Genomic DNA, 13,937 nt, shown 5'->3' on the forward strand with positions numbered 1-13,937 from the left:
AAACATTTCTAAATAATGCAAACTATTTTCCTGATTCAGACAATTCTGCTTGCTGGGATCAATATCATCTAGAGAAAGTAGAATTTAATTTGGCTCTCATTTTTCAAAACTTTAAGACAGAGAAAATCAAGTAAATTAAGAACACTGGGTAGTGTGCCTGATTGTTTGCCATACTAATTTTGAAAGTTTACAGAATGAAAGTTTAGATATGTAGTGTAAATCAGTTAACTGATGACATTTTATCTGACCATATTAGAAATTTAGATAAATCTTACCCCTCTGTTTTCTAGATTCTACAATACTTTCACATATCTTCTCAAAATCTTTGTCCAGTTCTGCCTTTATGATGGCATATGCCGTGTCTTTCAGTGCACATGCTCTATGTCTGATAACACGACCTGGAGAGCACAACCAGAAACAGCATGCAGAGGACAATACGAAAATGCTACAGACAGATTTGGGTGAAGATCTATCAAGTGATTCATGAGGAGAAGTCTTGAAAGGTTTCTCTATTCTGATCTCTGGCTGCCCCTGTAAGGGGCCAATGCAAATCCTTTCAACAAACACTGAGACAGGTCTATTCAACTTTGCAACTGACCAAGTCTGGTGAAGATCAATGTAGTGGTTCATGAGAAAAAGTCATTGTTCAAACATTTTTCTTTTTCAAGTTATTAAGAGAAAACCATCTTTCTATCATTAGTATTAATGATCCTGACCTTGACCTAATCAAACTAAAATACATCTTAAACCATGGCCTCCTTGCACGCTTCCTAAATTCCATGTTTGATCACAATACCCTATTTACTGGTCAAGATACAACTGTTGTTGAAAAGATGTTGTTTAAAGGTTTTCTACTTTCAACTCTAGCGGCCCTTAAAAGGACCAATTTGAACCATTTGAACAAATAAGAGAGAGGATCATATCAGGATGCAACAGACCAAGTTTTGGTAATCCATCAAGTGGTGGATGAGAAAAAGTCATTTACAAGTTTTTTCTTATTTTTAGCTCTGGTGACTCTTAAACAAGGCCAAGCAAAGCCATTTGAACAAACTTGGGAGATGTCCTTGCAGGATGCTACAGATCCAAGTTTGGTGTAATTCTGACCTGCAGTTTCAGAGAAGATGTTTAAGAAACAAGAGCTGTTGCAGAACAGTAACGTTCGACTATCCAACAGCCTTATCAATAATGAAAGTTAAATGAATAAGTACAAAAGACAAAAAAGAGGCACAGTTTTTTGAAAAAGCAAAATGGTTATGGAATCCATACATGGCATGTCAGATCATGGCAGTGTACAGGCATGTGACATTTCCTGCTAGTACGATACAAGTGTATTGAGATGTCAGACCGAATTTTATATTTTTTCCTCATTTTGTCTGTTGGTTTATTTTTCATTACATAAATCTGCAAAGTTAAAAATCAGCCGGCATATTTCTGAAGCCCTGTCCATCATGTAACTCAACTGGCTGTTTTCAATCTAAAATTGACTTTAACAGAAATTCTGATATTTAACCTATCAAATTATTCTAGCTAAATATCTTATGGGTCAGTAATAAAGCTAGGAGTCACCTACTTTGTGGATCTTTGTCTGGATTATATTCCAGTGCATTCATGCAGATCTGTTCAATATCTGCGAGGAATTCCTTCACTGACTGGTAATGATGTAGATCTATCTTAGACATCATTGTGGATAGATCCATCGGTTTCTTGATAATCTCATAGTAGTCTGGTACCTACAGTACAACGAAAACTTGCATATACACTTCATGGAAAAATGAGGTAAGAGAAAAACAAACTGTTCACCTCATCAAGTTGAAAATCTTTTGAAGAGCAAGCCATGTCTAAAAGATTTTACACTGGAGCCACCCGATGAAAAGTTGTTTTGTTTCATTTTTAAACATATATGCCCCAAAATGATGGCCTGTCGGCAGCAAGCAGGTTCGTATGCTGTGACCTTGACCTTTGACCAAACTGGGGGACATGACTGACCACAGGCTATCATCCTATGAAGTTTCATAACTCTAGGCCAAGGTGTTCTTTTAAGTGGAAACGATTTTCATTGAGACCTTAACCTACTGACATCCAAGACAACAGGGGTCATCAACTGACCACACAAAATCATCCTATGAAGTTTGACAATTGTGACATCATGAATTCTCTAATAAATAATAGGAAACAAATGCTCTACAACAGACGGGAAGACTGACTGACATGGAGCAAAACAATACTGTAAACCTAGAATTGTTTTCGCGCTTTTTAAATTAGCGCCTTTCGCGGATAGTATATTTCCGTGAAATCAAATAGCCGCGAAAAACTATGTTCTAAAAAAAACGCGAAAGATTCTAGCTTCAGCTTATATAGAATGGTTATATAGAACGCTATAAAATGGTTCTGTGGTTACACACACCTGGATATTAATAATTCATATTCTAGTACCGTAACTGTATAACATGAGTGCACAAATCCACATTAGTTCAATTGATTTACAATTTACTTATTTATGAAGCAACAGCATTTTCAATATCGATCCGTAAGGCAAACAGGTGATAAAAACAAAAACAATACGCATCTATCGAACGACATATACATGCAATTTGCAGTCGGCAGCCAATACGATATATTATTTGTAAGTAAAATATTGTGTCTATTTCTGCTAAGTGTGGATTAATCGCCTATTTAAATGGCAAACAAGTGACAATGTAATAACAGCAATTTACCGACTGTCAATAAGTGGAGGTGTGAATAACCGTTGATATGGATGAAAAGGATTAGGGTGCATTGATAATTGAAGGGTACAATAAAACTGAATGTTTTCGAGAATACTATAAATGCAACTATGCAGTGATACTAACCTTATTATACTAAATATGTTCACTTGCGACTTCATATTCGCGGGATACGCGATGGATATGATTCCGCGAAGATTTGTATCCGCGAAAATGTTGATGTTTTGAAAATCGCGAAATATAGTATCCGCTAACATTTCTAGGTTTACAGTATACCCCCTCTTTTTCCAAAAGGGCATAATAAATAAGGCCATAACTCCAGGGAAAAACACTGAACCATAACATTCCAACTATATACAGAACTAGGCTTGGGGATAACAACTCCTGTGGTGATATTCTAAAAAGTGGTATCAAAGAAGTAGCACAGATAAAAGAATTTGAAAAAGCAACAGTCACGACTATACTGATAATTGAAGTTTATGTAATAAACGTAGTTTATGCGAAATTTAAAATCTTCCTACTTTTGTAATCGTGTTTACATTAGTGATACACACATGCTTCCGGTTTCATCTTGTCACTTGATGTACTTAGCTCCATAATAAATTAATCAGAACATGACAATAATATATACAACTACACTAACCACCCGTGAGGTTTGGTGAAATTCAGCCATACTGTGTACAGCAACTAGTGTGCAAATCTGCAAAATCATCAAACTAGAAAATGTTGATGATATGCACAACTAGGTTTGGCAAAGATCACTCTTGTGATGTTTGGTGCAAATCCATCCAATAGTGTCCAAGGAGTTGTGTGAACAAACTTTGTGACAGACAGCACTAAATCAATATGTCTACCCCACTATAAGTGGGAGACATAATTCTACAGTTTATTTCTAATCTTTTCTTATGTTGGTTTAAGAAATTTCTTTCAGTACAAACATTCTTTATACCTTGTTCAGAGATAAATTGTAAATATTTCCATGGCAGAATCAATTTTGATCCCTGAGAACTAAACTGCACACTGACACAATTATAAATAATAAGACCCCTGCCCAATCGAGGACATGGTTTGAAAAAACATGGTACAGGACAACTAAACAGCTAACAGCTAAATATCTAAGCTCGACTGTGAGAAGAAGACTTTTTAACAAGGAGCTGCGTTCAATAAACGCTTGATGCCCCCGGTGGCATCCTTGTCGATACAAAGCAACCTAAGTCCAAAACGACGTCAAGGTCAAACTGAGGTCAGGTGATGTCTGAAGATGAGGAATGGTCACAGGTTACATCTGCATTACATGGGTGAAAGTATGGAATATTGAAAATCCTGAAAAATTTGCTGGGGGCTTGGGGGCCGCCAGGGCCCCCGGTGGGTCCAGGGCAAAGCCCTGGCAGGGGGGCCAGGGGGGCAAAGCCCCCCGGAAGCTTCTGAGAATTAGTGATTTTGAATGCTTAGAACAGCCCTATTCTACCCTTATATGTGTGCCAAAAATTTACTTATTATATTGCACAAAATGCATGATTTTCAGTTAACAGTAACTTTTCCAAGTCAAGGACTTGTTTCAACAATATACCCTCAACATATTTTTGTAAGATTCAGACTGAAACAACCTGAAAATTCTAGCAACATTTTTGTTTTTTCATGCCACCATATTTTAATGTTCTGGCACAACATTCACAAAATGCAGACCTGCAATATCCGGTTTTCGTAGCAAAGACCCCCATCGATCCCCATCAGTGTCACATTCATATAGCCAAGCCATCTCCATTTGTTACCATGTTTGCTTTCTAAGTCCTAAGTATTGTACGCTGGCGGTAAAAAACATTATTTTTCACGCACTATCCCGTGCTGCCCTAATTACGGCGTGTTAATCCCAAAAGAAATCTTGATCCTCCTGTTCCCCGTGGAAAGATTGATACTTTGGAGATAAAAAGCGTGCAAAGCGTAGAAATCAAGACATGCGTGTGAAAGTCCGTGCAAACTTTGACGCGGCAACTTTTAGGCGCACGTGAAAGTCATGAAAACGTGAGTGAATACTGAATAGTTATTAAACGGTCGTCTAAAATGATGTTTTAAAACAAACAGTTGAAGTAAATTTCGGTACGTAACGGGATCGAGTAATCATCACTGCTATATTTTTTATAAAAGTGACTTTTTCCGTGGTTGACGCTTGTTTTATAATTGGAACTCTTTACAAGGTGTGTATAATAAAATCCAGACATCACGAAAATTGCCAAAATATCCGGACATTCGGTCCTGCACTGCGGGACGAACATTAAATATGAAACAACAGGAATCTTGCTTCCTTTTATCAGTATGCAGCTGTTAATATATTTTTCTTGTATCCTATCTGATCTAGATTGCTTTGGATTCGAAATCCCGAAAAATAATTATCATCAACCCACCCATGCTCAAAGCGGAAAAAACATTAACAATTATCGGAAAATATTCTGTTGATAAAATAAGTACTGGCCTTGTTTTCGTCATCAGTTAAAACCCCTTAAAGAGCTAAAGAAGTGTGTCGGTATCATGGCTCATTCTGAAGTGGAGATCAAAGTTGCCGAGATTGTCATGGCATTACGTCATGTTTTCGCGCCATGTGACACATCATTGTCTGATCGTACTCCCTCGGTTCTTTAAAACAGTAAAAAAGTATCTTCTTTAATTTTTTAAATGCGAATGTGCAATATCCCGTATAAACTGGACAGGTAAATGTGTCAAACGAAAAGTGACCTATTTGCCCTCAAAAATTTACATTATTGTTTGAGAAGAATATCTCACATAGTGTCGTGTCAAAAATACATCTACAAACATTCACTTACATATCAAACTTATTTAAAACCACAGCGACATCATACTGCTTTATTTTAAAACCACATTTCATTTACGTTACGAGGTCACGTAACCAATTTGCCGCTTACAACGAAATTGTTTGCCAAAAAATTGTTTTCTCTAGTGTATCGATTAATGCAGTGACTATGTTTATAACCATTTACCGACTGTCATAAGTGAAGGTGTGAATAACCGTTGATATGGTAAAAGGATTGGGTCATTGTAATGAAGTACAAAAACGATTTTCGAGAATACTATAATGCAATATGCAGTGTACTTACTTATTATACTAATATGTTCATTGCGACTATCATTTCGCGGATTCGCGCTGGATTTGAATTTACCAAGATATGTATCGGAAAATGTTGATGTTTTGAATTCGGAATATGTATCCGCATACATTTCTAGGTTTACAGTAATACGCCCTTTTTCCAAAGGCATTAATAATTCAAGCGGCTGAATCAGGAAAAATATTGAAGCATTAATCAACTATATAATGAACTAGGCTTTTTGGGATAACACTCGTGGTGATATTCTAACAAAGTGTATCAAAGAGTAGCCGATAAAAGAATTTGAAAAAGCAAGTCACGACTGATACTGATAATTGAAGTTAGTAATAAACTGTTATGCGAATTTTAAAATCTTCTACATTGTAATCGGGTTTACATTATCAGATCACACATGCTCCGGTTTATCTTTCACTTGGATGTATTGCTCGCATTAAATAATCAGAACATGAGCATAAAATACAACTCACTAACCACCGGAGGTTGGTGAATTCAGCATGATGGTCACGCAACTAGTGCAATCTGCAAAATCACCAATACTAGAAAGTGAGATATGCACAACTAGGTGGCAAGATCACTGTTGTGTGTTTGGAAATCACCAATAGTGCCAAGAAGATTGTGAACAAACATGTGACAGACAAAGCACAATGCAATGTCTGACCCACATAAGGGGAGACTAATTCTCAGTTTATTTCTAATTTTTGTTGTTAAAAATTTTGATCAGTACAAACAGTTGTTTTACCTTGCAAGAAGATACATTGCAATCAAAATTGTCTTCATTGACGAATCAGTTATGACCTGCAAACGAAAGTGAAACAGGTACGACATGTTAAATATAAGCCGCTGCATCGACGATGTTTACAAAGCTGTACGGATATGAACACCACTTATCACCCCCCCCCCCGTGGAGAACCGGACTTTTAAGGAGCTGGTTCAAAACGTTGATCCCGGTGGCATCCTGTGATACAAAGCAACCTAGTCAAAGCGCAAGGTCAACTGTCGGAGTATCTGAGATGAATGTCACAGTTACCCTGCATTAGTATCAAGTCATTCTAGTTAGGGGTATTGATGCTAGATGAAACGGTCCCATTTGGTTAACCTCGTACAGACGGACGGACAAACAAACGGACGGACAGGACAATCACTATATGCCTCCTGCATCAGTAGATGCCGTGGGCATAATGAAAAGTTTTTCCATTTGATCGCTATGGTGACCAGAATTCTGCAAGGAATCAAATTCTTTTAACATCTATAATAGAGGACCACCCAAGGAGTTTCCAGGCCAAGTTTCATCAACTTCCACTAAATGTTTTCAGAGATGCCATGGAGGAAAGTGTGGATGGACAACCAGTGCAGTGAGTGATCACGATAGCTCACCCTGTGCACAGGTTAGTTACAAAGTACAATTTATCTCCTTTTATTGTGTAAATATACACTGCAGATAAGGTATGCCCTTTCGTTGCAAAAACCAAGCAGGAGTAAGAGCACCACAATGCAGGGCAATATACGCCCGAATGTATGACGTTTGACCCCTTAGTGTGATCTTGACTTGAAGCGAGCCATCTGAAACATGCGCTCTGCACGTCGTCTCATTGTGATGAACATTCGTGCCAAGTTTCTTTAAAATCCTTCAAGCAGTTCAATAGTTACAGAGCAGACACGAATCAAAATTATATGACCTTTGACCCCTAAGTGTGACCTTGACCTTAAAGAGAGCCATCTGAAACATGCGCTCTGCACGTCATCTCAATGTGGTGAACATTTTTGTCAAGTTTCTTTAAAATCCTTTAAGCAGTTCAAGAGCAGACACGAAACAAAGTCACATGATCTTTGACCCCTTAGTATGACCTTGACCTTGAAGCGAGCTGTCCGAAACGTGCTTTGCATGTCGTCTCAATGTGATGAACATTTGTGTTAAGTTTCTTCGAAAATCCTTCAAGGGGTTCAAGAGTTACAGACCGGACACTGAAATAGTCATATGACCTTTGACCCCTGTGACCTTGAAGTAAGCCATTCTCGATGTGGTAAACATTTGTGTCAAGTTTCTTTGAAATCCTTCAAGGTTACAGAGCGGACATGAAATTGCTAATGGACAGACAGACCGATGGACACTGGCATCATAACATAATACGTCCCTTCAGGCGTATAATTAATTAGTATTAACGGTAAATAATAATCAACAGGTCAAATATTCTTTCTTATTTTATCTACAGATTAATAGTGAGCTACCATACTGTTACACACACACTTCACCAATAGGCATATTTGCTGACACTTATAAGTTTTCAGTTTTAAATCCACACAGCTTCATTGATTTTCTCAAATTCTGGCAGTTCTTGAGAATTACTATCTTATCAAAAGATAGGAGGGATGTATGAAATACCAGATTCTGGCGCTCCCGCCCAAGTGAACATGTATGAACAAAGCATAAACATTGACATACTCTCAATCATTCACAATACCTAATTTCAACAGCTGATAATTGAAACAATGAGAAAGATTCATACACTTACATCTTCAATATCAACAGGTTTAGTGAAGATAAAGAATTTCCTGTCTCTGCCAAGTTTGTTCAATGTGTCCCTAAGGAACAGACGCAGCTCTGTCAGAGTTGCCTCCTCATGATCATGTAATTTCTTCAGCTCCTGGTCGGTCAATTTCCTTGGCTCAGGGGGAGGAGCTTTTGGAAGTACTTCCAATATTCTTTGAGCTGAAACAGTAAGTGTTCTAATTATAGTACAACGTTAGCTGATCACTGCTTCGTCATTACAATTTTTTTGTGGGAACACAATTTCTCTACACAAAATAAACAAATGTACACATCATCTCATTAATAAATACAAAGACAGACCATTCATCAAAAACATTAAAAACAGACCAAGAAGGAAGGGCTAAGACAATCAAGACCATGGACACAAAAGTAAGAACACTGTATACAGTGTGTCCTAAATTGCTTACACAAAACGGCTGTAATTCAGCTGGCAGCTCATTCAGGCAAACAAGAAATTTCTCATCCATCAAAGCCAAGTGTAAATAATGAAATAACAAAAGTGAACCTGCAACTTTTCTCTGAACAGGAGGCTTTGTTGCCTGATTCAGCAGAAGGTCTTTGAAGAACTCCTGCCTTTCATCCCGTGTAGGATTTCTTATATTCACAACTTCCCCACAATATTCATCAAACAAGTCCTGCACCTGAAAATAGACAGAAATATAAAACATGAGCTATTTGCAAAACATATATACGTCCCCAAACTAACTTGTCATGTAATTTTTTTATGCTATTACCTTTACCTTTGACCAACTGACCTCAAAAAACTACACTTGTCATCTACTGACAACAGGCAACCATCCTGTGAAGACTGACAGCCACAGGCCCAAGCTTTCTCAAGTAACTGACCAGAAACCATTCAGTCTCGATGTTACTGTGACCTTAACTCTTCAGGAACTGACCCCAAAATAACCGGAGTCCACTCCTGAACACAAGGCAATTAATCCATGAAAACTGAAAGCCCTAAAGGTCATTCCAATACTGTTCCATAAGACTTTTCAGTTCAAAGTCACTGTGACCTTGACCTTTGACCTCCCAAAACATTATAGGTCATCTGTTTACCACAGGCAATAACTCTTTTAAGCTTAAAAGCATTAGGCACAAATGTAGAAGTTGCAAAGAAGTTGGGGGTTCTCAGGTCTTCCAATTTAGAACTTTACTAGCTACAAGAAAAGTAGCCTCCGGTTTCCAAGCAATTTCTGACAACAATTTAGGGTAATTTCAACAAAATTTAGTGCTGAAATTAAAACTCTTAAGAGTCTATCTGGAGTGACCATTTTGTGAAAGCCTTGCACTGTGAGACTAAGTATCACTCTCTACTTACAACAATGACCCCTGTGACTGCGAAGATCCCTAATTTGACTTAAGGGACCCTTTATATATTAGTTCCTGCTGTAATTCAGGAGAAAGATTTTTAACTTAAGCAATTTCCTTAACATGAATTTATATGTAAAAACCTGATCCCTGATTTGAATTCAGGGGAACACTAGACAATGCCAAATACTAAATATCTGATGGCCAAGTCTAGGTACTGAAGAACAAGAGCTGTCACTATTAGTGACAAATGCCCCAAAGCCTGTCCAAGAATGCTACAGTTGTCTGCGCAAAATATGTCAGAATAGTTTAGGTATGAATGATTTTGTGACCTTGACGTGAGAGACCCGCGTCAAAAACGCGACACACCTTCCCAATATGGTTAACATTAAATTTTGTGTCAAATTATTTTCAAATCCCTTGATAAATGGCAAAGTTATGGACCAGACAATAAAAAGACCCTGTTAACCTTTAACTTCTAAGTATGACCTTGGCCTTGGAGCTACGGGTCTGGGTCTTGTGTATGACATGTCATCTCGTTATGGTGAACATTTATGCAAAGTTACTTCAAAATCTTTTTATGGATGGCAGAGTTACAGCCCAGACAAGAATTTACACAGACGCACAGATGGAAAGTGCGATTTATTGCAACTCGGGGGCATAAATCTAGATATTATATTTTTGTACGACACAGTACATGAATTTAACAACTTTAACTGACTTGGCTATAACTAGAGTATTTAAGTGGAGAATTCCCCCATAGCAATGTACACATACATCTGCAATACGAAGACAAGACCATCATAATTAATGTAACAGACTAGAATGAGGTAAGACATGTCACAGACATGGACACAAAAGTAAAACTGTATACAGTGTGTCCTAAATTGTTACACAAAGTGTAATTCACTGGCAGCTCATTCAGCAAACAAGAATTTGTACTATCATAAGAAGTGAAATATATACAAAAGTGCTGCATTTCTCTAAGGGGCTTTGTTGCCTAGTCAGCACAAGTTGTCATTGAGAACTGCTTTCACCCGTTAGGATTTTATATTCACAACATCCCACAATATCATCAAACTCCTGCACCTATAATAGACAGACATAAAGAACATACTATTTGCAAACATATACACCAACTACTGTATGTTTTTTACTGATTACTTTCTGTGACAGTCTTCATTAAATTGTGTCAGATGAACAGGCAACATCTGTGAGATGACGCCACAGCCAAGCTTGTCTAAGTAATGACCAGAACATTCAGTCGAGTACTGTGACTAATCAGGAATGACCAAAATACCGGATCCAACTCTGAACACAAGGCATTATCTGAAACTGAAACCTAAAGCTCCAAACTGTTCCATAAGACTTTCATCAGCATGTACTGACCTTGCCTCACAACTTTGGTCAATGTTTCCAGTAAACTTTAGTTAAGGCATTAGGAAGATGTGATTGCAAAGATTGGGTTCTCAGTTTCAGTTAGACTTACTAGCTACAAGAAAAGTAGCCTTCGGTTTCAAGCATTTCTGACAACAATTTAGGGTTATTTCAAAAGAATCTTAATGCCTGAATAACAACTCTAAGAGTTCTGGAGTGATCACTTGTGTGAAGTTCATTCAATATCCTTTTACAATGGCCCCGTGACTGTGAAGATCCCATTTGACTTAAGGACCTTTTACTAGTTTGCTGTATTACGAAAAATTTAAGCATTTCCTTAACTGAATTAATATGTAAACTTTTCTGATTGAATCAGGAACACTAATGCCAATGCATACTAATATCTGACTGCCAGTTAGGTACTGAAACAGAGTGTCATTTCATTACAATTGCAACTGTCCAAGAATGTACGAGGTGGTGCGCAAATATGTCAGAATGTTAGGTATGAATATTTGTACCTTACAGTAGACGTCAAAAACCAACACACCTTCCATGGTACATTAATTTGTGTCAATTATTTTCAAATCCTTATAAATGCAACAGTTATGGACCAACAATAAAGCCCTTAACCTTTAACTTTAAGTTGACTTGTACTTGGAGCACGTCTGGTCTGTGTATGAATGTCTTGTTATGGACATTTATCAAGTTCTCAATGTTTTAGGAGGCGAGTTACAGCAGACAGATTACAGCGCACAGATGGAGTGCACGATTAAGACGGCCACTGAGGCAGAAACTCTAAACAGTATATTTGTCCCAGCCATTACATACTTTGCATTGTACGGGGACTTTGGCTACAATGATGAAACATTATATATTTCTCAGCCATTACTAGTAACTAGCTGAAGCAATTGGAAAATGGGTTAAAGACTCATAGTGCCTTTGTTTATATGACTCACTCTCAATAAAATGGTAGTAACTTCACCAAAATGCATTTTAAACAGAAAATATCAATGAGTAAATGATATGCAAAACAAGCCATGGTACTGAGCATCCCCATAAAGTCTAGTTGAAATCCCATCAGTAGTTTCAGAGTAGTCCAAACAAAACAGACTTAAACAATCCCCCCCCCCCCCCCCACCACCTCCAAACACACAAATTTGTTTGGCTTTTTAACATTTGCACAATATAACTGCTGTTCTATCAAACATGAACATATAATATCAAGCATCATTATAACATGCAACATCAACTTACATCATAATCTAGTTGAGAGAATTTTTCTTCGCTTGTAGCTAGAAGTAAGACAGGACTGCTAGGATCAAGGTCATGTATCAATGTCAGCACTGTAGCCCTCACTGTTTCACCAACAACACTAAACCACTGATTCACATGTGGTAAATAAATAATACTGGGCGATGTACGTCTTGCTTCACGGAATATCTGTAATAAACAAAGCAGGTAATGTCATATAGTTTTTCTATTATCAAAGGCAGTAATACCAAAGCTGGAAAATTTATCAAAATTATCCATATCCTTTTGAAGTTTAAGACATGGTTCAGATTAAAAGCAAAAAAAAAATAGATTTGTTTCTGTAATAATCTGGAATGCGAGAAAGTTTTAGGGCATGTACAGGCTCTTTGCTATTTTGGGAAAGTTTAGGTACAACTTTACATCCTGTAAGCTTGTTTTACCTTCCTCGGGATTTTTTTCTGGCTTCAATGGGCGTTAACTTACAGCAGTCACACATGCTCCTTTAAAAAAATATTTCCCAATGAAAACTAATTTTGCAACTGCTATTTTCGCAGGGATTTCCCCATGATTTGTTTGTTTATTTTGGGTTTAGTACTATTTTTCAAAACATTTTAGTTATTTAACAGCAGGCAGTTGTTCCTGCATTCTGTACCAGTGCTAACCTGTTCTCCATAATTAACTGCCAACTTCTTTTAATAGGCAATCAAATGTGCAGGAGGAAATGAATTCCGACACAATGTCTTCTATCACATTGCTACGGATGTACCTTGCCGGGTTACAACTCATGAGGTAAGCAGGTGTTCAGATTTTCCTACGTTTATCACGATTTTGCCCATATATAAAATGAAAAAACAAAGTTAAATGATGTATAACTTGTACCTGGATCATGCCTAATAAATCTGAAAACTATTATTAACATACATGAGCACAGGATTCTTCAGGTGAACGGGCATTGACAGCATACAATGATGAGAGATCAAGCGTGTGAACAGGCAGTTGTTCCAGATGATGTATTATAGCAGGAGCAAGATGTGAAGTTTGTCCCCGATCATTGGTCCCTGACAACAGTAGGCGTGGTCGATGTGTACTCGGATGACGATTTGCATAGCTGAAAATATACATGGTTATTATTATTTCTAACTTACTACCAAATCATTGTTCATACAGAATATCTGAGACAGGTACTTTACTCTCACTTTTTCTCGAAACAATCAATTGAAATTTTGGTGCGACAACCTCAAACTGTTGTTATTCCATAATTTACTGTTAACTGTAGTTATATCTAGAAAGATTACCTGGCCTGGGTACATAGAACAACATGAATGAGACATGTGTTGCTGAATTCTGCTAATGCTATTGCTTTTCAGCAAGCTTTCCTCCATTGATGAATACACATTTACAATTCTGTCAAATGATAAACAGACTCATTCATTTTTGTCAGCTTAAATGCCTTTAAAGTTTATTATCACAATAAAATGTGGTAAAAGAGGGCCACCCATGCATTCCAGGACGGTTACTTGATGAAATACAATATTTTCATTTAAATTCTTCATTTCTTAATTTCTTTTTCCCCTATTCTTTCCAAAAGTGAACTTCCTACAGAACATT

At 37.3% G+C, this 13,937-nt stretch overlaps 2 protein-coding genes across 2 annotated transcripts in view; both read right to left on the bottom strand.

Moving 5' to 3' along the window:
* The window catches only part of LOC123524418 (trifunctional enzyme subunit beta, mitochondrial-like), a 150,832-nt gene that overhangs the window by 43,428 nt on the left and 93,467 nt on the right, over positions 1-13,937 (bottom strand). The window lies entirely within an intron of this gene.
* LOC123525693 (ATPase family AAA domain-containing protein 2-like) overlaps positions 1-13,937 on the bottom strand; it is a 67,143-nt gene that overhangs the window by 9,113 nt on the left and 44,093 nt on the right. Inside the window, exons 17-22 of the mRNA XM_053538876.1 lie at positions 13,251-13,437; positions 12,333-12,518; positions 8,896-9,031; positions 8,353-8,549; positions 1,571-1,730; positions 276-398 (exon numbers count right to left, since the gene is read on the bottom strand). Of these exons, the coding sequence (XP_053394851.1) occupies positions 276-398; positions 1,571-1,730; positions 8,353-8,549; positions 8,896-9,031; positions 12,333-12,518; positions 13,251-13,437 (989 nt within the window). The remainder of the gene's footprint in view (positions 1-275; positions 399-1,570; positions 1,731-8,352; positions 8,550-8,895; positions 9,032-12,332; positions 12,519-13,250; positions 13,438-13,937) is intronic.

Source organism: Mercenaria mercenaria, chromosome 3, assembly GCF_021730395.1.
Source record: "Mercenaria mercenaria strain notata chromosome 3, MADL_Memer_1, whole genome shotgun sequence".
Taxonomy (NCBI): Eukaryota; Metazoa; Mollusca; class Bivalvia; order Venerida; family Veneridae; genus Mercenaria; species Mercenaria mercenaria.